The 25,581-nt window shown below is 46.4% G+C and overlaps 1 protein-coding gene across 1 annotated transcript in view; it reads left to right on the forward strand.

The window, feature by feature from the left end:
• The first annotated feature begins 16,107 nt into the window (after window positions 1–16,107).
• PTPN23 (protein tyrosine phosphatase non-receptor type 23) overlaps window positions 16,108–25,581 on the forward strand; it is a 55,130-nt gene continuing 45,656 nt past the window's right edge. Inside the window, exons 1-2 of the mRNA XM_033165128.1 lie at window positions 16,108–16,203; window positions 23,944–24,018. Coding sequence (XP_033021019.1) covers window positions 16,120–16,203; window positions 23,944–24,018 — 159 coding nt within the window. The 5' untranslated portion in view covers window positions 16,108–16,119. The remainder of the gene's footprint in view (window positions 16,204–23,943; window positions 24,019–25,581) is intronic.

Below are 25,581 nucleotides of genomic sequence, written 5' to 3' on the forward strand. Positions count from 1 at the left end.
ATCACCAGGGTGCAGCGCAGCTAGGGGCAACTCCAAGGCAGCAGCCTGGGAGTGCACCCACAACTCCTATGTCACGGACTAGGAGTCAGGCCACGCTTGGCGACTCTTTGTGTGGCAACTCTTCTCCAGGAGAGCCTGACGCAGGTCTCGTCCTGGTGCAAGAGGGGGGTTCTTTGGCAGTGAAGCAGGAGCCCAAAGGCGCGCCAATGTCATCCTTAGGTGGTTCAGTTAGGATGCACAGGCGCAGCAAGTCTGTAGGTGAGATGCCTGACGTCAAGGACGTGCAGGTGGAGTCCAGTGCAACTGGAGCAGAGGGAGAATCTGAAGTGGTATCACAGCAGTCTGCACGATCCACTGAAGGGATTCTGCCCGAAAGGTTCACGGCCACTAGCGTGAGTGCTTGTTTGGTTCAGTGTGAACCGGAGAGCCTTGTGAAGGTTCAAAGGGTATCTCAAGGTGAGGCCCAGAAATGGCATGATGCCATGGTAGAGCAGGTAAGCTCAATGAGGTCTTTGGGTGTGTGCACAACCACGACGCTGTCAGAAGGTCGTTGGGTGTGCAGACTCAAGACGGCAGCAACTGGCGAGTTGCAGTGCAAGGCTAGGTCAGTAGCCAGAGGTTTCACTCAGGAGGAGGAGGTCCATTGTTACGAGGTACTGGACGCGCTCTCTCTCAGAAGCGAAACCACGTGCATGCTGTTAGCGGTCGCGACTCAAAGCAGTTTTGAGGCAAGCCACTTTGGTTTGGATGCCTGTTTGGATTCCGACCTGGATGAGGAGAGGTACGAGGTACCTCCGCCAGGGTTCGAAGGCAACAGGCTGAATCAAGTGTGGAGTTTGCACGAGGCAATCACTGGCTTGAAGGAGTCAGCCAGAGATTGGTCCTCAGGCGTGCAAGAAGCTTTGAGAAAGCTAGGTGTCAGCCAGAGTTGTGCTGATAGCTGCCTGTTTCTGGCAGGAGTAAGTCCAGAGCAGGAGCTAGTTCTGCAGTCCGGTGCGGACATGCTTTACCTGGTGGAGACCAGGGGACAGGTGCAACGGTTCGCAGAGGAGCTTGGTCAGTCTTTCCAGCTCAGGAACCTAAGCCCTGTTGCTGTTTACCTAGGTGTGCAGGTAGACAGAGCCGAAGACGGTAGTGTCTTGCTCAATCAGACTGGCAAGGTAGTGCAGTTGTTGAAGAAGTTCAGAGTGTCTGAATGTGCTAGTGTCAGAACACCCATGGAGACGTGTCTAGGTGAGGACAGTCAGACCGGGGAACGCTCTGAGTTCGAGAGCCCCGAGGTGTTTAGGTCAGCTCCTGGGAGGCTGTTGTTTCCTTCACGGTTGAGCAAACCTGACATAGCAGTTGCTGTGGATCTGTTCAGCAAGGTGGCTGCAAATCCCAGCGTGCATGCCTGGAATGGCATGGTGAGAGTGCTCCAGAGTTTGCAGGAGACTAAGGAGTTTTGCCCGGAGTTGTCAGCTACCGGTGAGCCCCAACTCACGCGCTGGTGCGACGGCGGTTGGGCAAATTCCGAGGACAGGAAATCTGTGTCTGAAATGGTTGTACAGTGTGGAGGAGCTCTAGGCGGGCTGAAGTCCCGGTGCCAGAGCCTCATTGCTCGTTCTCGTGCAGAAGCCAGGTACAGTGCGTTGTCAGTGCTTTGCAGGGAACTGGAGTTCTATAGGTGTTTGGTCCAAGAGATCTGCGTTCAGAGTTGCCTGCCCGTGATGGTTTGGGAGGACAACCAACTCTGTTTGTTGGTGGCAGAGTCTGGACAAGTCAAGGCCAGACCCAAACACCTAGACGTTCTCTTTCGAGACGTGTGTGTTCAGACCGGCTTGGAGAAGCTGAAGTACTGTCCTGGTCAGGTGAACCAGAGGGTTGGGTTCACGAAGCCCAGGAACTTCCAACGTCATGGGGAGTTCTGTGAGGGTTTGTGTGAGGTAAGCTGCAAGCTTACAACGCCCCTGTGTGCGGGACAAGAGGGGGTGTAGAGGTTTGGAGCTTTTAGAGTTAACAAGCTCAACCAGGTTGTCCCACCCACAGGAGGAAGAGCGTCACCGGATGCTCTGTGTACTGTTGTACTTTGTAATGTGATACTTTCTGTTTCTGTTGTCCGGAGAACGGAGAGAAGGGAGAAGCCACCAACATGGCTTGCGACTCTCCCGGAATGTAGATTTATGCCTTGTAAAATAAAGCTTCTAGATTAGAAAGAAGCCGGACTCTGTTGTCTGTAATATGCTGGCATACACAACCCCGCTGCGTGAGAGAAGATAAGAGAAGATAACTCTGCTGAATAGTACAGGAGACGGCAGCAAGGAGAACGTACAGGAGAGGTACGTGCGCTGAAGGAAGCGTGCCGGGCTCCAAGGTGTACTAAGGTTGGTTTGAAGTGTTTCCAACAATCAAAAACACTTCAATATTAAATCCGATAATTCAGTCCATTGCTGATAAGCCAGCTGACCTACGTCTTGCTTGGGTTCTCCAAGGTGTGGACCCTTATATAACTCTACAGGTTGCTAGATTCCTAACAGCCGTCATCTCGCACAAGAGACAAAGTGGGATGTTAGCCGGTTACTGATAATTAGATATGTTTTTCAAAAATAGAATTAGACTTTGGTTTTAGTTTTGGGTGCCTAAATTTTAACCTTAATTCTTTTTAGATATGTTTTATCAAAATGATAATATTGGTCCCTGTGAGTTGTGTTATTATATCCGCGGCCTGTATTGGGCCGTCGTTTTATTTGATTTTATCTGATTTTTGATTGACTGCTTGTTTTGTATTGTATGATTGTATTGTATGATGGGCGCAAATGCCGAATAAACATCTATCTCTCTATCTCTCTGTGAGGTCTTCTAGTTGTTTTGGACTACAAATCCCATCAGCCACAACCACAGCTGTCTGTGGCTAATGGGAGTTGTAGTCGAAAGCTCTGGCTTAGGGCAGAGCAGGGAGACACACCGCCAAAGAGGGAGGTAGCATTGGTGCAGTGGTTGGAGTGCCAGACTAGAATTGTGGAGAATTGCTGAAAAAATGTTTTCAGCAGACACAGACAAAAAAAGAGTGCATCTGCCTGACGTCAACAGGCAGGGAGTTCCACCGTTTTCCAGTGATTGTGTTCATAAACTCCCTGCAAAGCAAGCGGTCTGAATGCTCAACAACCAAGTTGTCTGGAAGCGACCTGGGTATAAATGGAATGTTTAAACCTCCTTTTTTCCAGCCCTGGATGATCTATTCTAGAAAGATCAGCACCAGGAAGGTGATATTTGGAAGTAATTAACTCTCTTTTTTTCTTTTTTTAGAAAAAAAAAGAAAAGGAAAAAGAAACCTCTTTCGCAGTAAAAATAGGCTCCTGCCTTCTGCTTGATTTTTCTATTTTGGTGGCGCCTTTGTCAGCCAGGAGGAGAAAGGGGAGGGAAGGAACTGACGATATAAACAAGAAAACAAGCCCTTTTCCTTTTAATGTTAAGAGGGATGGTATATATCTAAAAGAGGACATTTCGGGACTAGGAACGAGTTGCATAATCGCATGTGGGCTGGCTATATGAGGGATAATTGCATGGGAGGAACAGAGAGAGAGCAACACAGAGTCCCAAACAGCTGCTCCTGAACCATTTTTTGGAGGATGTCTCAGTGAGAAAGGGCAAAGGTGATGGGCGCGGGGGGGGGGGATCAAAAGAGGGGAGAGGGTCCTACAAACCAGTGCAGTGGCAAATTTGGAAGTGCTGAAAGATCGCTTCGTGATAATCGGAGCCAAGCCCCCTTGCAGCCACCCTACCGTCTAAGATTATAACAGCCTTTTCAGATTGTATAATAATCTTACATTTATATGACAACAGTAATAGGGGCGCATTGCAACCGTCAAGGCAGAGCTCCATGTTCAGGTATATCTTCTGTTTTCTCTGGATGTACATAAATGGGTTTCTTGGGTTCCATGATCACTGCAGATGGTGACAGCAGTCACGAAATTAGAAGACGCCTGCTTCTTGGGAGGAAAGCAAGGACAAACCTAGACAGCATCTTAAAAAGCAAAGACATCACCTTGCCGACAAAGGTCCGTATAGTTAAAGCTATGGTTTTCCCAGTAGTAATGTACGGATCCCTAGAAAAGACCCTGATGCTGGGAAAGATGGAGGGCACAAGGAGAAGGGGACGACAGAAGATGAGATGGTTGGACAGTGTTCTCGAAGCTACTAACATGAGTTTGGCCAAACTGCGAGAGGCAGTGGAGGATAGGCGTGCCTGGCGTGCTCTGGTCCATGGGGTCACGAAGAGTCGGACACGACTGAACGACTGAACAACAACAACAAATGTACGGAAGTGAGAGCTGGACCATAAAGAAGGCTGATCGCCGAAGAATTGATGCTTTTGAATTATGGTGCTGGAGGAGACTCTTGAGAGTCCCGTGGACTGCAAGAAGATCAAACCTATCCATCCTTAAAGAAATCAGCCCTGAGTGCTCACTGGAAGGACAGATCCTGAAGTTGAGGCTCCAAAACTTTGGCCACTTCATGAGAAGAGAAGACTCCCTGGAAAAGACCCTGATGTTGGGAAAGATGGAGGGCACAAGGAGAAGGGGACGACAGAGGATGAGATGGTTGGACAATGTTCTCAAAGCGACTGGCATGAGTTTGGCCAAACTGCAGGAGGCAGTGGAGGATAGGCGTGCCTGGCGTGCTCTGGTCCATGGGGTCACGAAGAGTCGGACACGACTGAACAACAACAACATAGATGGGCAAATAATGATTGTGGATCGCCCTGTGATCTATGATGAAGGGTTTCATACAAATTTAGTAAATATTAATAATGGTGATGATTTGTAGTGCCCCAATACAGTATCTTCTTTCAGAGGGACTTAAGCATAGCTGTCAACTTTTCCCTTTTCTTGCGAGGAATCCTATTCAGAATAAGGAAATCTCCCTTTAAAAAAAGGGAAAAGTGGATAGCTATGGACTTAGGTTGTGTTTTCAGTGCCGTTTATCCATTTATTAATTGCATTTATACTTTAATATCCTACCCTACCAATAGCAGGGTCCAATGAGGCGGTTTCTGCACATGCTGCAGACGGACATGAGGGGCAGATGGGGCTTGTCAATCTGGGAAGGGAGCCCATTTAGGAGAAGGAAAACTCTGGTCCTGAACCTCTACCCGTGTTTCTCCTAAAATAAGACACCGTCTTAAATTCTTTCCCCTCAAAAAAACACAGTATGACTTATTTTCAGGAGATGTCTTATTTTAGCCACGCCTCTCCAGGCTGTTTTAATGGGAGGTGCAGCGTCACTTCTTGCAGTCCATGGGACAATATGCCTTTTGTCTTTGTCCATGGAGTTTTCTTGGCAGGGCAAGAAGATCAAACCTATCCATTCTTAAAGAAATCAGCCCTGAGTGCTCACTAGAAGGACAGATCCTGAAGTTGAGGCTCCAGTACTTTGGCCACCTCATGAGAAGGGAAGACTCCCTGGAAAAGACCCTGATGTTGGGAAAGATGGAGGGCACAAGGAGAAGGGGACGACAGAGGATGAGATGGTTGGACAGTGTTCTCGAAGCGACTGGCATGAGTTTGGCCAAACTGCGGGAGGCACTGAAGGATAGGTGTGCCTGGCGTGCTCTGGTCCATGGGGTCATGAAGAGTCGGACACGACTGAACGACTGAACAACAACAACAGCAGCGTCACTATGGCTTATTTTCAGGGAACGGCTTATATCTCGCAAATGCGTAGAAATCCTGCTACGGCATATTTTATGGCTATGTCTTATTTTAGGAGAAACAGGGTACTTGTTTGGGAGTAAACCCCCAAGGAAAAATCCATACCCACTGCCTTGAGGGATATATTTGGGAGAACCCTACACAAATCTGGAGTGGAGTCCCTAAAACGGTTGGATGGCGCTTTGTGTGTCTCCTTCCAGCAACTCCTTCAGCCAAACTGGTGCCAGACGTCTTGCTCTGCTTTCCTTTGGACCAAATCAGCAAGGCCGAGGGGGAGGGGGTTGTTGTCTGGGCAGCCCAGGACCTCCAGACACACTGCCCCGGCTTGCGCCCCAGGGAGGTCACTTTGGCGCTGCAAAGGCAGCAAAAACAACACAGGAGGCAGCAGTTACCAGTTACCAGTTTGACCCCTTGGAGGCGCACTCCATTGCCTCTTGAGACAGATGGATGCCCACGAATCCTACACTTTTCTCCAAGGGGCTCAAGGTGGCGTACATGGATCTCGCCCTCATCATTTATTTAATAATAATAATAATTTATTTACACCCCACCCATCTGGCTGGGTTTCCTCAGCCACCTTGTCAGGTAGGTTAGACACAGTGACTCTCCCAGGGAGCTTCCTGGCTGAGAGTGTAACTCAGGTGGTGGCGAACCTTGGCACTCCAGGTGTTTTGGGACTACAACTCCCATCATCCCTGACCACTGGTCCTGTTAGCTAGGGATGATGGGAGTTGTAGGATCAAAACAATCTGGCGTGCCAGTGTTCGCCATGGGTAGGCGAACTAAGCCAGCGTGTTGTAGTGGTTAAGAGTGGTGGACTCATAATCTGGTGAACCGGGTTCGCATCTCCGCTCCTCCATATGCAGCTGCTGGGTGACTGTGGGCCAGTCACACTTCTCTGAAGTCTCTCAGCCCCACTCACCTCACAGAGTGTTTGTTGTGGGGGAAGAAGAGAAAGGATATTGTTAGCTGCTTTGAGACTCCTTTGGATAGTGATAAAGCGGAATATCAAATCCAAACTCTTCTTCTAAGGCGTGGGGGTGCATCCGGCCCGCGAATGGTCTGGGAATCAATGTGTTTTTACATGAGTAGAATGTGTGCTTTGATTTAAAATGCATCTCTGGGTTATTTGTGGGACATAGGAATTCTTTCTTTCTTTCTTTCTTTCTTTCGTTCGTTCGTTCTTTCCAAAATATAGTCCACCCCCCCACAAGGTCTGAGGGAGAGTGGACCGGCCCCCTGCTGAAAAAGTTTGCTGACCCCTGTAAACCCACCAACTGCTGCGCCACCCAATATTTATCCCAAAAGTATTATTTTATAACATATACTGCACGGCAATAAAAGAACATGCAGTTAAGAGAATGAACACCTTCGGAAACTATCTTAGGTTTTAACAACAGAAGCATTGTATCTTTGTTGTTGTTGTTGTTCAGTCGTTCAGTCGTGTCCGACTCTTCGTGACCCCATGGACCAGAGCACGCCAGGCACGCCTATCCTTCACTGCCTCCCGCAGTTTGGCCAAACTCATGTTAGTAGCTTCGAGAACACTGTCCAACCATCTCATCCTCTGTCGTCCCCTTCTCCTTGTGCCCTCCATCTTTCCCAACATCAGGGTGTTTTCTAGGTGTTATGGAAAAAATCCCAGGTGTGGAACTGCCCAGCCACCTGGCCCTTAGGGATAGGCCCACTGGTTTCTGCGGAGTTAAATAAAAGAAGTCCAGCCACTGGAGCAAGGACAAGACAGGGTTTATTGCGCAATAGGTTACAGTCAAACTGCACACCCAGAACAGTGTTACAAGAACTTTTAAAACTCCTATCATCTCCCAGAATACAGTTTGGAAAACATCATCACTACATCATCACTACCTCACAAAAGGGAAGGGTTATACATGATTTGCATATAGGAAAAACAGGAAAGACAAGATTAGCATATGGGGGAAACAGAGCAATATCAGGGAGATAGCCCTGAGAAGTGTGAATGGGTGTTAAGTATTGGCAAGGATACCTTGAGCACTTATCTGGGAGAGAACAATGGGATTCTGGTTGAGGGATATTAGCCTGAAACACCCAGAGATTACCTCCTGAGGCATTTCCCTGTGTACGTGGTCTCTCGCCTACTGGATCATGGCAGAGATGGGTCCCCTTAAGGGCATCACTCCATACCCCAAATGAGTTTACTCAGGAGGAGACTTTGCTTAGGTGACCCCCCCCCCCCCCATAATTTCCGTATCATTCCCCCCTTCGGAGATAGATTTGCATCAGGTTCTGAAGGAAACGCAAATCCTTTCTCCGCACTGAACTACAGTTCAGAGATAGACATATTTCCCACCCCCCTTTCGTCCTGCATGTTATATACACTGAATATTATCATGGCATCCAACCTCCCAGGTGTGGGTGTATGTAACCTGAAAGGGACTTGCATGTCACGCCTCTTAAGGCTCTTTGGAAGTGTATCAGTGTACCTAGCGAGACATAGGATATTACGTAAAAATAACATATGCTACATTTTGTTACTAAATTACTATTCTAGCACTTTGGGAGAATCATTTCCAATAGTGGTTTATGCTTATTTACCAGAAAGGTCCGCCTGTGACTGAAAATGCAGTTTGTTTTGTTTTTTCTCTTTTTGTGTGTGTGTTGTGTTCCCAGGTGTCAAAGCTAGCTGTCCTCTGGTCTCTTGATGCCACAGCAACACCCATCAACATGCATCCCTGGTGTAAGGGCTTGCATTGACTTGACCTAAAGCCTTTTTACCCCATGTGGTTAGGTGTGACACTCCCTGGAGAGAAATGCCGCACCCTGACCAACTGTGGGGCCTCTGTGGCTTTGGTCCTGCTCTCAAAGGGGTGGGCCTGCGCTCTTGCTATTTAAGGGGACAAAAGCCAATGGCACCTTGGATACACTTTGTCCAATTCAAACAAAGTCCAATTAGAATTTACATATGCCCCTGGTTCTCACTTTCCAAACCAAACTGTGAAAAACCATTCTAAAAAGGCAGTGGTCCAAATTAATAATTTAACCTATAGGGAACCATTCCTGCTAAATCAAAGCATAAACACCTTCATGTATCTGGGGTTCTGTTTTGATCTTGAAGTTTCTTCTTGATAAAATGACCTAAAACAATCTAAAATGTGTAGGGAAGGTTGGAATACCATGTGAGACAAGGAATGTGGTCATAAATTGGTCTAACCTAAATACATGACTATGCAATAGCCTGATCTATTGAAACATAAAATGCATGCAATATACTATACATTAAACATAAAAACAAAACAATTAAACACAAAAGGAACACACTATCAGACACATTTCAGCATTCCTACATAATAACACATTATACACAACATTCAATTATTAATTCCACAGCAGTTGGATGTCTTTGAGGAACTCATGTGATTTTGAGACAGAATCTTGAGGTCAAAAGAAAAATGTCCTTACAATTCAACTCCCCCCTTTGTTAATTCCCCCAAACCCCCCTCAGTCTTATGTCCTTTGGAAGGAGATTGCTGTGGCCACTCTGAAAACTCTGAAGTCTTGTTGCTGTTGTTGCTGCTGCTGCTGCAGGAGGTAGCTAGTCTTGTGGTCACATGGAATTGGGCTGAGGGTTTTCCATCATTGGGTCTGCATTAACGTCTGTAGAAGGGATATCCTGTAAGGGGTAGGGTTTGGGGGCTTAAGGACATAGTTATCAAGGGAATAAGTAAAAGCAAAAAAAAAAAAAAAAAAAAAAAAATCTCCCGGAGTCCTCCTGGGAAACTGCAAACAAAAAAATCTTGATGCATTAAGCATTTTAATTATTTCAATATTATCATCATATTTCTATATAATTACTGTTAGTACCTACTTAGTTTGTTTGGATTCTTTTTTTTCAAAAGGTAAAAATATTAAAAGGAAACAAAATTAAAAATTAGATCCACATTAAACAATGTGCTATCTGATAAAAAAGAACTTTATGAAGGAAAAACAAACAAACTTATAGATGGTACCTGACCCCATCCAAGTTAGTCAAAAATAAATAAATAAATATCAACCATAAGTTTAGGAGATGCAACAAATGACATGTCCCCAAAATAAAAAATGACCTATGAGGAACCAAAAATAAATGATAAAAAACACAATTTCTAACAATGGTTCCCAAATGAAACAAAAAAAATGTTTGTTTATGTGACAACATCAGCTAGAATGTTAATAGCAAAAATAACACCAATAAAAGAATACTTGGTTGTGCTTAGATCAATTTCATAGACATAATGGAGAACTAATTTAATAAATGAAAAGCAGATTATTTGTAGCCTAAAAATATAGGGAAGTAAACTAACATAGCAGGGATTATTAGCAGGGATTCAAACTTGTTATGAAGAGAGGAAAGGGTTATAGCAGATTAACATAAGAGAGAATGCTTGGAGTCAAATGCAAAGAGTGAGTACCTACTGGGAAAGAACAATAGAACCTTCGTTTTGCATAGTCTTATCACCTGAGTGGATTTCAGAGGAAGCATTTGACCAAAGGTGCAAATCAGTGGTAGAATAAAAAGAAGACGGCAATTTACCTTTAGGTGCCCCTCCCCCATTCCTTAACATCCCCACTCAGAAATAGAATTTGCATTTAAGGTTCTGAAAGAACTGCAATTTTTTTTTTCTGCACCCTGGATCTCAGTATCCTGATGTAAAAGGAAAATTATTGCCTGTGAAAATCTGTCAGGATGTGCTGTGGATAAAATGCATAGGCATACATACATACAAAACAAAACAGAAGGGGAAAAAACTACTAAAGAGATGAACTAGAGTGCTGGGATATTTACCTGTGGAAAGAATTTTGCATGTTAGATTTGGAATGGCAACCTCCTAACTTGCAATGGTTCAGTACTTAATCCCCCCCTTTTTCAAAAAAGAAAAGAAAAGAAAAGAAAGAATAGTGCTCCTGAGAGAGCACTCATTTTTACCTATTGAAAGAATTTGGCATGTTAGGATTTTAAAGCCCGAATACTTAATTCTGTTCTTGTTCTTCAGGTGGCTTCTGCAGCAATCTCCCTGCAGGGCTAAACTTTGTCAGTAGCCTCTGTGCATGTACAGAGTTCATGATTTAGAAACCTATTGTACCATTTGAAAGAATTGTATCCATTGGCTAAATTACCTTGAATAAAGGAAGGTAAGCGTGAAGAGTAGATTTTTAAAGAGCAGGGTGGGATTTTTAAACAGAAACCTAGCAATTCACACCCCTAACCAAACAGCAATGAAATTGGTCAAATTAAATTTCGGTTTGGTCAGTTTAAATCCATTTTTCTAGGGTTTCGTCCTAAGACATTTTCTGACACATTTCCTGTTTCTCACTGCTTAGGAAATGGGCTTATAAATCTTAAACTTTAAATAATTAGAACTTCAGCATTCAGACAAACCTAGCTAAGTTTGGTCAAATTAAATTCCTAATAATGAAGTCTCAGCACTAATTAATCATGTTTACGGTATCAAATAAACATCTCATACCCCAGGCAAAATAAATTGGGAGCTATGCCTCCTTTATCTACAGGTTTCGGGGTACAGATCTCTATTAAATGTGGGCTATCATTATTTTGTGTGCACCCCCTCTGGTCATTTAGCAGAATACCTGCTCCCTTATATATGAGTAAAAATGGCCAGAGAGTCAGAATTCATAAAATTCAAATATTCTCAGTGATTTTAGCCAAGGCAGACTAAACTCTCTGCCCCCCTCATGTATGGGAAAATGGCTCTTATAGGGAAGGTCAATTTTGTATGTGTGTGCTTAAACTTTAAAACTTAAATAATAGGTGAAATGGTAAAACTTAGATAATCACTCCTTTAAAAAAAACAAAACACAACACTCTCCTCTTAACTCGGAAAGCTGGGCTGAATTTCAACCCACCACCACACCAGGATTTAAAAATTACCCTCCAATGCTTGCAGACACATGGCCTTCCACATAGCTATAAAGTGGGAGTTGAAAGAAGGACCCTGAGGTCATCCAGTCCAACCCCCTAAATTACAGGGTTCACAAGTTTTGTACTACCTCGTTGTTGTTGTTGTTGTTGTTGTTGTTGTTGTTGTTTTAAGGCTTAAGGCTGATGAAAATCAGACACTGCAGTTTATCTTGTAAAACTTAAGACTTCTGCAGCAGGAAAATTGTGTATTGCACCCTCTTTTACTCTTTGGAGGGGGGGGGGGAAATGGCCTTCTACAGTCTCTTTAAAACAACAAATCTTTACACACCACTTCCACCCATTCCAATATTTGCCATGTTTTTGGGTTGATCAAGCCCTCACACATTTTTTTTTTTTAACTGTGCACCCTTAAGAAGCTATGGCCAATTTCTAAGGCTGACAAACTCAAAAGGAGAACCTGGGCAAACTCCGATTTGGGGACCAGAAAGAGACAGAAACTGAAGGGGCATTTTCCAAGAAAAGGGCTAGTTAATCCTGGCTGATCTTACAGACCGATATTGGGAGCCTTACAATAACCCTTCTGTCCAACCAAATCAAAGTTAAAACTGGACTCAGATGGACAATTGCTGGCTATGGAAGCTTCTACCCTTAATAACACTTTTCCTAGAAGGAACACCATATTTTCATAGGCATATAGTCATAACAATTCCTCAGAACAACAGCAACCACATTTCTCTCTCAAAGGGAGACCTACCTAAGGCTTAATGAAATTACAGGCGCTGCAGTTTAGCTTGCGAGAGCAGTTATACTCAACTTGGCTGTCTGCAGCAGAAACATTAGGCTAAATTCACAGCACATTCCAAAGTAGACTAGAACACAATAGTAGACTAGCTCTCATAAACTTACGTTGCAACTAAACATTTCTCATTAGGTACAGATTTCTTTCCTGTTTAGTTGCAAAAGGAAGGGGGGGAATCCCCCTCTCAGAACACAGTCAAACCCCTTCAGGGGATTTTCCTACCACTTGGAGAGACACTTTTGGAGCCTCTCTTGAATAATAAATATTTGCTCACACCTCAGTTTTATATTCAATAATAATAATAAGTTATTATTTACATCCCACCCATCTGGCTGAGTCTCCCCAGCCACTCTGGGTGGCTCCTAATCGAGGGTTAAAACATATCATGTTTAAGTTGATCAGGTCCAAATAGTTTCTTTAAACTAAAAATTTGAAGCAAGCTTGCAGTTTTAAATTATGCACACTTAAGAAGGGCAGTCTGATGGCCAGTTTTAAAACACAACTCTCTTAAGATCTCTAACATACATGCTCTCAGACTGGATTTTTGTAATTGTTTCTGGTTTTCTCTGGCCCTTTTAAGATCACTGAAATTACATAAGGAAAACAAAATGACAGAGACACAACAGACTCACATACACATAACAGACAACATGTAACATGTAAAAGAAAACTTAACAACTAAACCTATCAACTAAACTTCCGTGTACACCTCAACAACCGTCTGGTTCCCTCCCCAGACCTCTTCTTCCTTATTCCTTTTCCCAGGGGTGCAATCTACCACTCTGCCTTGTCCTGCCCCTCAGGCCAAGCTCTCCCTCCTGGCAACCTCCTACCTATTGTCACAAACTTGAGAAAAGGGGGGACACCCTACTGAACGCCCACTCAATGTGGTGCCAGATCGGGTGGCCCCTGGATAGAAGACAGTCCTTCCAACCCCTTCTGTCGACAGGACACCCGTTTGCAGGGAGGTGGTTGTTTAGGCCGTCCTCCCCGACTTATTCTTCGGGCTCCACACCGATAAGGCAGGCAGAAGTATGAAAAAGAACTCTGACCCCTTGCTTTCGATAAGGTGCCCACAGCGGTGAGGTGGTTGTTTAGGCCGTCCTCCCCGTCTTACGTTCGGGCCCAGTCTCGGTGCGGCTGGCCAGAGAATTTGAGAGAAAGTAATAGAGCTCAGAACTCCCCTGTCGAGTTGAGCAAAGGTCCACAGGCTTTGTGGTCTGGACCAAGAGAAAGGCAAGAAGTAATAACAGGTAAGAGGGCAGAGAATTCGTTGCCAGGAGTCACCACCCCTCTCCCACCAGTGCACTGGGTTTTTCCCTTTAACCTATACTCACGCGTCCTGCGCTGGGATCCCGGGATCAATGAATAAGCCGGCTGGATCTTGTCTTTGCTCCCCGGCTGGCTCCTTAGAGACTTGCAAATTACCGCCCCTGAAGATGGCCGGGGGTCCAAAAGATCTTCCCAGGCAAATGGCCTGGTGCCGGCTGAAGATTTCAGGGCCCCCAGTCAGCAACATGGGAGAACCGCAAGTCCCGGCTTTCGGCACCAACTGTTATGGAAAAAATCCCAGGTGTGGAACTGCCCAGCCACCTGGCCCTTAGGGATAGGCCCACTGGTTTCTGCGGAGTTAAATAAAAGAAGTCCAGCCACTGGAGCAAGGACAAGACAGGGTTTATTGCGCAATAGGTTACAGTCAAACTGCACACCCAGAACAGTGTTACAAGAACTTTTAAAACTCCTATCATCTCCCAGAATACAGTTTGGAAAACATCATCACTACATCATCACTACCTCACAAAAGGGAAGGGTTATACATGATTTGCATATAGGAAAAACAGGAAAGACAAGATTAGCATATGGGGGAAACAGAGCAATATCAGGGAGATAGCCCTGAGAAGTGTGAATGGGTGTTAAGTATTGGCAAGGATACCTTGAGCACTTATCTGGGAGAGAACAATGGGATTCTGGTTGAGGGATATTAGCCTGAAACACCCAGAGATTACCTCCTGAGGCATTTCCCTGTGTACGTGGTCTCTCGCCTACTGGATCATGGCAGAGATGGGTCCCCTTAAGGGCATCACTCCATACCCCAAATGAGTTTACTCAGGAGGAGACTTTGCTTAGGTGACCCCCCCCCCATAATTTCCGTATCATAGGGAGTCTTCTCTTCTCATGAGGTGGCCAAAGTACTGGAGCCTCAACTTCAGGATCTGCCCTTCCAGTGAGCACTCAGGGATGATTTCTTTAAGGATGGATAAGTTTGATCTTTTTGCAGTCCATGGGACTCTCAAGAGTCTCCTCCAGCACCATAATTCAAAAGCATCCATTCTTCGGTGATCAGCCTTCTTTATGGTCCAGCTCTCACTTCCATACATTACTACTGGGAAAACCATAGCTTTAACTAGACGGACCTTTGTCGGCAAGGTGATGTCTCTGCTTTTTAAGATGCTGTCTAGGTTTGTCCTTGCTTTTCTCCCAAGAAGCAGGCGTCTTTTAATTTCTTGACTGCTGTCACCATCTGCAGTGATCATGGAGCCCAAGAAAGTAGAATCTCTCCCTGCCTCCATTTCTTCCCCTTCTATTTGCCAGGAGGTGATGGGACCAGTGGCCATGATCTTTTTTTTTTTTTTTTTTTTGATGTTGAGCATCAGACCATATTTTGCACTCTCTTTCATCCTCATTAAGAGGTTCTTTAATTCCGCCTCACTTTCTGCCATCAAGGTTGTATCAAGGTTGTATTGTATCTAAAATATACTAAATTTTCCAAGGGCTACATGGCACTTGGTTGCTTTTGTTTCAATATGACTAGTGCTTCCCTTCTGGGGCACCCAAGCCCTGGGATCCCAAACATTTTTACCACCCGCAAGTCTGTCTGTTCAGCACCTCAGGGTGCTCAGTTGAAACTGAGGATCTTCATTGCCACCTTCTGATCCACCAAGATCACGGCACCGTTAATGGCATCCCCTGAACTGAAGTTGCTGTTGTCGTCGGTCTATCGCAGATTCATTAGAATCATAGAATCACATCCCCTCCAACATTTCCCACATGGAAATAGAGACGTCTTAAGGAAAAGCGGGACATTCCAGGATAAAATCAGAAACCGGGACTGGGCTTCTGTAAATCCGGGACTGTCCCTGGAAAATAGGGGCTGGAATCACAGAACTGTAGACAAAACAAAATTAAAAATTAAAAAAAAATCCATCCAGTAGCACCTTAGGGACCAACTAAGGTCTCTAATATTTATTTAATATTTATTTTGTTTTGACTATGGCAGACCAACACGGCTACTTTCCTGTAACTGGAACTGTAGAGTGGGAAGGGATCCCCGAGGGTCATCTAGTCCACCCCCGGCCCCCCTGCAATGCAGGAATCCAGCCAGGTGCGCCCCCTCAACACCTGCGCGCCCTTAAGTTGTTGCCGAACTACAACTCCCACCAGCCCCGAGCAAGAGCGGCCGGCGGGCGGGGCCTCTGGGAGTTGTAGTCCACCGAGCACCTTCGCGGCCTCTTCGCGGCGTTCCCCGGGAGCAGGGACTCCGCTTCCCGTCAGGCGCCGCGGCTTCCGGCGGGGGAGTGGGCGGGGCGCCGGAAGTCGGACGGGGCCGCAGGAGCCCCCTCAGCCGCCGCGTCCTCTTCCTCCTCTTCCTCCTCCTCCTCCTCGCGTCGGGCTCGGCTGGGCTTCGGCCTCCTCGGAGGGGCCGGCTGGTGCTGCGCCGCGGCGAGGCCGGCGGGATGGAGGCCGTGCCCCGCATGCCCATGATCTGGCTGGACCTCAAGGAGGCGGGCGAGTTCGGCTTCCACCAGGCCGTCAAGAAGGTGGGAGGCGCAGGGACCATTATTACTACTATCCCAGTGGGGGAGGGCAGGGGCAGAGGCCTAAGGGGGAGGGGCAGGCAGCATTATTATTATTATTACTATTATTATTACTATTAGACTAGTGGGGGAGGGCAGGGGCAGAGGCCTAAGGGGGAGGGGCAGGCAGCATTATTATTATTATTACTATTATTATTACTATTAGACTAGTGGGGGAGGGCAGGGGCAGAGGCCTAAGGGGGAGGGGCAGGCAGCATTATTATTATTACTATTATTATTACTATTATTATTATTACTATTAGACTAGGGGAAGGGAGGGGCAAAGGCCTAAGGGGGTGGGGCAGGCAGCATTATTATTATTATTAGACGTGGGGGAGGGGAAGGGGCAGAGGCCTAAGGGGGAGGGGCAGGCAGCATTATTATTATTATTATTACTATTAGACTAGTGGGGGAGGGAGGGGCAGGCAGCATTATTATTATTATTATTATTAGCCTAGTGGGCAAGGTGGGGAAGAGGCAGAGGCCTAGGGGTTAGGAGGTAGGTGCAGGCATAATAATAATTATAATAATAATGCCTAGTGGTTCTCAAACCTCTCCCCCTGCTCTGGGGCCACACTTTCGGACCAACAATTTTGCTTGCCGGTTTTATTTTTTTGTAGATAAGGAACACATTGGAAAACGGGGGTGGGGTGGGGAAGCAACTCTGAGCGGTGCTTGATTTGTAACATACAACACAACTACTTTAGAATATGATCCTGGGACATCCAGGAAGCATAAAGCAATGCACAAGAGCACGAATCCTCCCCAAAATATAATTCTGTGTTATATTATTCCCGAAATATGATGATATATTATACTGTACTGCACTGCAATGTTTTAACAGTTTCCTGGATTGCCCTTGGATCTTCCTCCCCTGCCCACAACCTTTTGAGAAGCCAGTGTGGTGTAGTGGTTAAGAGCGGTAGACTTGTAATCTGGTGAACCGGGTTCGTGTCCCTGCTCCTCCACACGCAGCTGCTGGGTGACCTTGGGCTAGTCCCACTTCTCTGAAGTCTCTCAGCCCCACTCAGCTCACAGAGTGTTTGTTGTGGGGGAGGAAGGGAAAGGAGAATGTGAGCCGCTTTGAGACTCCTTCGGGTAGTGAAAAGCGGGATATCAAATCCAAACTCCTCCTCCTTCAAGCCGAAGGTCCCAGGGTGGGTTAGCAACACAGCACCAAAAGGGGGGTGGGGGGTGGTTTAGAAGAACAACTCCCAGTTATTTGGTGGGTCTTAAAAACATACCCCTCAATTGCTAAGGTAGGAGGCTGAGTAGTTGCTTGTTGTGGAGCCCTGAGCATAAGAAGTTGGGGCTTGTTGTTGTTGTTGTTTGTTTATTGCTTGCATGTGCCTGCTGTCATGGACCAGGCCCTTGGTGATGGGTTGGGGGAGCAGAAAGTTGAGGAGTGCAGCCTCAAAACCTGAGATTCGCTGGGCTAAGGGGTTTCTGACTTAAATGAAGGAATTGGGTGTGCTTCCTTGATGTGATGGTTGATCAGCGAAGAGCGTTCTTGAGAAATCAGGGCCAGGGAATGGGGAGCAGTGCTTGAAGTGCAGTTTGGTGAAAGGGGAAGGCTTGTCGGGATGGGAAAGAAGTTTGCGAGGAATGACGGGTGGTGACAGCGTGTGGGAGAAAATGTGGGTGTATTTAGGGCCTTTAGTCTCAACGAACAATCTCCAGGCTCATTTTCTGAACTCCTGACTCAGTCTCTTTAATTGGGCTGCTCTTCTGCCCCCAGTGAATGACTTAGCACACTTCACGCCTGCCATTATTTTTGGCTCCTAGATCCAAATTATCTTCGGTTGCTCTGAGAGCCAGTGTGGTGTAGTGGTTAAGAGCGGTAGTTTCATAATCTGGTGAACGGGGTTCGCTTCCCTGCTCCTCCACATGCAGCTGCTGGGTGACCTTGGGCCAGTCACACTTCTCTGAAGTCTCTCAGCCCCACTCACCTCACAGAGTGTTTGTTGTGGGGGAGGAAGGGAAAGGAGAATGTTAGCTGCTTTGAGGCTTCTTCAGGTAGTGATAAAGCAGGATATCAGATCCAAACTCTCCTTCTTCTCTGTCACATACACTTTCCTTGCCACATCCAATCCAATGGTCAAAGGCCTGGAAACGATGCCTTATGAGGAACGGCTTAGGGAGCTGGGTATGTTTAGCTTGGAGAAGAGAAGGTTGAGGGGGGATATGATAGCTATGTTCAAATATATAAACGGATGTCATATGGAGGAGGGAGAAAGGTTGTTTTCTGCTGCTCCAGAGAAGCGGACACGGAGCAATGGATTCAAACTACAAGAAAGAAGATTCCACCTAAACATTAGGAAGAACTTCCTGACAGTGGAATTTGCTGCCAAGGAGTGTGGTGGAGTCTCCTTCTTTGGAGGTCTTTAAGCAGAGGCTTGACAGCCATCTGTCAGGAATGCTTTGATGGTGTTTCCTGCTTGGCAGGGGGTTGGACTGGATGGCCCTTGGGGTCTCTTCCAACTCTATGATTCTATGAATAATCTTGTGCCCCTGGTAGCCTCTTCAGGTTGGCAGTGGCCTGATGCAGGTAGCCCTTGGTAGTGGCCTGATGCAGGTAGCCAAGCCTTCCCTGACCTCCTGCCTTCCAGATATTTGGGACTACAGTTATGCCTGCTGGGGCTGATGGGAGTTGTAGTCCTAGGGATCAAAAGTTCATTAAATGGATGAACTCTCTTGTGCAGGCACCCCCAAACTCTGCCCTCCAGATATATTTTTGGGACTACAACTCCCATGATCCCATCTAACAGGACCAGTGGTCAGGGATGATGGGGATTGTAGTCCCAAAGCATCTGGAGGGCCGAGTTTGGGGATGCCTGCTCTTGTGCCATTGAAGCAGCACCTTGTGTATGGGGAAGAGAATTTTAAAAAGAAACCCGCGGTAGGTTCCTTACGTTCTGACAGAGTGACTCTTGGCACGTGTTCTTCAAAATGTCTCAAGTCTCTGGGTGTTGATGTGCTGCTGACTTCAAGATAAAAAATGAGCCGTGTAAAATGTATTTATAGCGCGGTATACAAATTTATCATTCACCAACCGTTAAGCAAATAGGACTGCGGGCCATAAATAAAATAAAATAATAAAATAAAATAAAATGGAGGGTGATAAAATAAAATGGAGCCTCTACAGGGCTGCCTTCAGATGTCTCCTTAAAGATATATAATTACTCATCTCCTTGACATCTGGTGGGAGGGTGTTCCACAGGGAGGGCGCCACTACCAAGAAGGCCCTCTGCCTGGTTCCCTGTAGCTTCACTTCTCACAGTGAGGGAAAATCCAGAAGGCCCTCGGAGCTGGATCTCAGTAGCATTTGGCATGAGAAGTGCCTGAAGGATTGTTCCCTGGTCTCTGCTCCCTTGCCCCTCCGATTTCTGAGAGTCTCATGTTTTAAGATCTTACTTTGAGCAGGAGGGCCATAAAAATCTGGATTTTTCCCGTATTACACCAGGAGCGTTCTTGGTAATCTGTTTATTTCTAATGTGTTTATTCCGCTTTCCTACCCTTGGAAAGCTCCTAACACAGCGTACGTCCCCAGAAGTTGTACTGTAATAAAAGCGATAATTGAAAAACGGCTTCAAGCAGTAAAATTCCCCGGGCATCTCTGATGGGCAGTGTTGCCTGACTCTGCCTGTGTTGTCGCTTCTGCTCAGAAGGAAGGGGGCTGAGTCACAGTCTGCTGGTGGCTGGTCTTGCCGTTCCTGCTTCTCACTGTAGAAAATGACTGTGTGTGCATGCATGCACATAGGAGGCAGAGATCAGAAAGGGTGCAAAGTCTCTGAGCCAGGAAACCAGGGTGGATTTGATTTAAATCACTAGTCATTAAGGCTCAGGGTGGATTAAAAAAAAAAATCTGATTTAAATCGAAAAAATCTGATTTAAATAAAAAAAATTAGTTTTTTAATTTAATAATAATAATAATAAATTTTTATTTATACCCCGCCCTTCCCCGCCAAACCGGGCTCAGGGCGGCTAACACCAATAAAATCACAACAAAAACATAAAACATAAAACAGTTCATTAAAATACAGATTAAAATACAATTTAAAACTAAATCTAAACTTAGATTTTTTTGATTTAAATCAATCCACCCTGAGCCTTACTGACTAGTGATTTAAATCGTGATTTAAATCAAATCACCCTGCAGGAAACTGCTTTGTACTTGAGAGGGGAGAGACCAGGATACTTGTATAATCCAACTATGGGGCTCTATTTATATTAACGCTGCTTCCCCATGCAAATCTCCCTTGGCTGTGGATCACAGTGACTTTATTCCAGCCTTGATTTCCCCAGCTGCGAAAAGGGTGTAAGAGGGATTTGTTTTGCTCAGTGGCAGTCAGGATGAAGTCCGTTGCAAATCAGAGGTCCTGCATAAGGCAGGCAGCTTCCCTGGACGCCTGAGTTGGCCTTTTTCTTTCCAACACGACGAAGCCTCTTTTCTGGACTGCAGCGCACCTGTTTCCGTGAGCAAAGAATGTGGCCTTTCTGGCCTGACCAGTTGGGAATCTGATGTTGACAGAGCAGGGAACCGTCTCTGGGAAGCTGTGAGGACGGTAAATGGGTATGAGGACAAGAGCTGTAGATTGGATTTTATTCATTTTACATTTATATCTCATCTTTCCTCCAGGGAGCTCTAAGTGGCATAGAGCTGTTGGAGGATGGATGGCGGCTAACAGATTGAGGTTGAATCCTGACAAGACAGAAGTACTGTTTTTGGGGGACAGGTGGCAGGCGGGTGTGGGGGACTCCCTGGTCCTGAATGGGGTCACTGTGCCCCTGAAATACCAGGTGCGCAGCCTGGGAGTCATTTTGGACTCACAGCTGTCCATGGAGGCGCAGGTTAATTCTGTGTCCAGAGCGGCTGTCTACCAACTCCATCTGGTACGCAGGCTGAGACCCTACCTGCCCGCAGACTGTCTTGCCAGAGTGGTCCATGCTCTGGTTATCTCCCGCTTGGACTACTGCAATGCGCTCTACGTGGGGCTACCTTTGAAGGTGACCCGGAAAATGCAACTAATCCAGAATGCGGCAGCTAGACTGGTGACTGGGAGTGGCCGCTGGGACCACATAACACCGGTCCTGAGAGATCTGCATTGGCTCCCGGCACGTTTCTGAGCACAATTCAAAGTGTTGCTGTTGACCTTTAAAGCCCTAAATGGCCTCGGTCCTGTATACCTGAAGGAGCGTCTCCACCCCCATCGTTCAGCCCGGGCACTGAGATCCAGCGCCGAGGGCCTTCTGGCGGTTCCCTCATTGCGAGAAGCAAAACTACAGGGAACCAGTCAGAGGGCCTTCTCGGTAGTGGCGCCCGCCCTGTGGAACGCCCTCCCATCAGGGGTCAGAGAGATAAACAACTACCTGTCATTTAGAAAATACCTGAAGGCAGTCCTGTTTAGGGAAGTTTTTAATTTGTGACTTTGTATTGTATTTTAATGTTTGTTGGAGGCCGCCAACATTTCTCCCCCCATCTCAGTTAATCCCTACAACAACCCTGTGAGGTAGGCTAGGCTGAGGATGAGTGGCTGGCCCAAGGTCACACCCAGGGAGCTTCACATTGTGATTTGAACCCCGGTCTCCCAGTCCCTAGCCCGACGCTCTAACCACCACACCACAGGGGCTTTCTGTGGAGGGAAGCTCGTTATACCGTTTCGCTCCATAAGACACACTTTTTTCCTCCTAAAAAGTAAGGGGAAATATCTGCGTCTCATGGAGTGAATGGTGGTCCCTGGAGCTGAATTGCCCAGGGGCCAAAAGAGGATCATGCTTTTTATTTTACAAAGAGAAAAGGGAGTGTTGAAAGGACCCCGCTCAGCAGCTGATCAGCAAGAGATCGGGAGAGAGATAAGAGTCCCGGCTCCCTTTCAGCCCCGCCCTCCTTTGTTGAATGTGCTGCAGAGGGAGGTTGTTTGTTTCCCCAGCGACATGTGACTGGCTGATTAGATTATCTGTCTGGAAACTGTAGAAAAGGCTCCCTTTCCTTTAGAAGCTGCAGAAATGTGAGTTGAACCCCATAAAAATGGGGCTTTTCCTCTTTGCTTCTTCCCCTTTGCAAAAGGAGCTTTGCTTTTCCCCCTTTGCAAAAAAAGCTGCAAAATTTTTAGCTGATCCTCAAAAAAACAGGGTTTTTCCCTTTGCAAAAAATGCTGCAAAACTTTTAGCTGATCCTCAAAAAAACAGGGCTTTTCCCTTTGCAAAAAAGCTGCAAAACTTTTAGCTGATCCTCAAAAAAACAGGGCTTTTAGAGGAGGAAAACCAGAAAAATATTTTTTCCCCTTGTTTCCTCCTCTAAAAACAAGGTGCGCCCTATGGAGTGAAAAATACGGTAAGTGGGGACCGAGGGCTCTCTTCTGTTGGATTTCCATGAGAAAAGAAAGCTGGAAGATTCACTCATCATTTTGGCTCATATCCACCAGGAGCCGTGCTATGTTCTGTGTTGCGGGTCTCATTCTGTGGAATTCTCTTCCAGTTGGGGGTCAGGCAGGCCACCACTTTGTTCATCGAGTACCATCACTGTCCGAGACGCCTTTTTGGCAAAGTGATTGAGAGGATAGTGGCAGGTCAGCTGCAGGCGCTCTCGGACTAGGGTCGCCATATTTCAAAAAGTGAAAACCAGGACACAAAAGCTGTTGAGCTTTTTTTCGGGGGGGGGGGCGCAAAGTTGTTGAGCAAAATCTCCAAAAAGAGAGAGGAAGGTTTGCCCTACTTTTAAGGAAATTCGCCAAAATCTACACTTCTGAAATGAGTTACCATATGTCCGGGTTTTCCCGGACATTTCAACAATTTTCCACCTGGGCACTGTTTACGATGGCCGAATCGCTGCTATGTCTGGCAAATTCTGGACATATGGTAGCCCTATCTTGAACGCAGCTGATTATCTTGGGTTCAGGATAGTGTCACCTGGTTATAAAAGGGAGGCGGGGCCTTCTTTGTGATGGCACCTCTGGAATACCCTCATCACCCATGGGTGCTGCAGTACCCTCTGCCTCAGCTGGCCATAGGGAGCTTGAAACACCTCTGAGACTTACCCAGATATTTCCTGTACAGTCATAGTGGTTAAGAGCAGTAGACTCGCAATCTGGTGAACCGGGTTCGCGTCTCCGCTCCTCCACATGCAGCTGCTGGGTGATCTTGGGCTAGTCACACTTCTTTGAAGTCTCTCGGCCCCACTCACCTCACGGAGTGTTTGTTGTGGGGGAGGAAGGGAAAGGAGAATGTTAGCCGCTTTGAGACTCCTTCGGGTAGTGAAAAGCGGGATATCAAATCCAAAGTCGTCGTCTTCTCTTCTTCTTCTTTGGGTTGCGAATGCGGGAAACCTAGAAGTGTTTACTTCTGGGTTTCCCCCGGCGAGCATGTGCAGAAGCGTTCTGCGCAGTTTGCGCATGCGTAGAAGCGCAGCTCAGGGTACGGACCTTTCCGGGTGCGAATGGCACCCTGGAACGGATCGGGTCCGTAACCCGAGGTACCACTGTACTCAGATCTTCAAATGCCAGTGTTTGCTTTGTATACTGCTTGCTTATGTTTCTAATATGCAGTTGTTTTGTGTTCCTCAATCTTGCTTTCATCTTGTTTTGCTTCAGAAAATTTTATTGAACATCGTTGGCATTAATTTTATATAAAGGGCTTAGATAGGTTTACTATATTATATATTCATTGAATAAATGTATTCGTTTCCTTCCCTCCCCCATATGCTAGTTTGTCCTGAAGAACTATGGTGAAAATCCAGAGAACTACAATGAAGAGTTGAAGAAGCTGGAGCAGCTCAGGCAGGTGAGGACATACGTGGTTCTCCTCCAACCCTCCTCCTCCTCTTGGGGATGGTGACGCAGGTTTACGTGGTGCACATGATGCAGTGCTGCCCACCAGGACCTTCAGGATGGAGTCCGTAAGAGGGGAAACTGAGGCAGAGAGAAGCGGATTGGGGAGGCAATCTTGCTTTAAAATCTTCACCACTTTTAAAATACTTACATGCCACTTTTCTTCTGAGTTGTTATTTATTGAACTTATTAGCCACTTTTTTAAACCAAGGTAACACAGAACAACACACAAAAAACAAAAAAAAACCCCACAGGACAAAGAAAACTCCAAAAGGCAATCTTGTTTTTTAAAAGGCTGGATTAAAACACCCCACTCTCTCAAGGAGGCCACAGATAGTTAAAAGCTGAAGGCCTGGAGAAAAAGAAATGATCTTCCTTAGTGCCTAAAGATATGTAATGATGGTGCAAAGGGAAACTCCCTGGGGAATGCTTTCCACAAGCAGGGAGCCACCACAGAAAAGGTCCCGTTCTCATGTTGCTATCCTCCGGAACTTTCATGGCACATGAAGAAGGACCTCATGAGTTCCCAGTACGTTTCCGAGCACAGTTCAAAGTGTTGGTGCTGACCTTTAAAGCCCTAATCGGCCTCGGCCCAGTGTACCTGAAGGAGCGTCTCCACCCCCATCGTTCAGCCTGGACACTGAGGTCCAGTTCCAAAGGCCTTCTGGCAGTTCCCTTCCTGTGAGAAGTGAGGTTACAGGGGACCAGGCAGAGGGCCTTCTTGGTAGTGGCGCCCTCCCTGTGGAACGGCCTTCCATCACATGTCAAAGAGATAAATAACTATATGACTTTCAGAAGACATCTGAAGGCAGCGCTGCTTAGGGAAGTTTTTACAGTTTGATGTTTGCTGAGTTTTTATTACATTGGAAGCCACCCAGAGTGGCTGGGGCAACCCAGTCAGAGGGGCACAGTACAAAGAATAAAATAATAATTATTATAAAGGTAAAGGTAAAGGACCCCTGACAGTTAAGTCCAGTCGCAAACGACTCTGGGTTTGCGGCGCTCATCTCGCTTTGCTGGCCGAGGGAGCCGGCGTTTGTCCGCAGACAGTTTTTCCGGGTCATGCGGCCAGCATGACTAAGCCGCTTCTGGCGAACCAGAGCAGCGCACGGAAATGCCGTTTACCTTCCCGCCAGAGCGGTACCTATTTATCTACTTGCACTTTGACGTGCTTTCGAACTGCTGGGTTGGCAGGAGCTGGGACCGAGCAACGGGAGCTCACCCCATTATAATTATTATTATAGTTGGGGTTAATAATATTATATTATCAGTATGTTTTATATACTTATTACATAATAATACTACATTATTGTTGCTGTTATTTAGTCCAATCCGCAGTGCAGGAGTCAAAGCCATCTGGCCCCTGAAGCTGCCTTGAAGTGAGCTCAGTTTGGAGGCATTTATTATAGGAATTTTTAGCCCCTGGGGTGATCATACAATGGGACTTTCCCATCAGGGTTGTGCTTCCCAGGCAGAGCTTTGCTGTGGGAATACACTTCGTGGGTTCCTTTGAACC

This window comes from Lacerta agilis, chromosome 12 (genome assembly GCF_009819535.1).
Source record: "Lacerta agilis isolate rLacAgi1 chromosome 12, rLacAgi1.pri, whole genome shotgun sequence".
In the NCBI taxonomy this organism is placed as follows: domain Eukaryota; kingdom Metazoa; phylum Chordata; class Lepidosauria; order Squamata; family Lacertidae; genus Lacerta; species Lacerta agilis.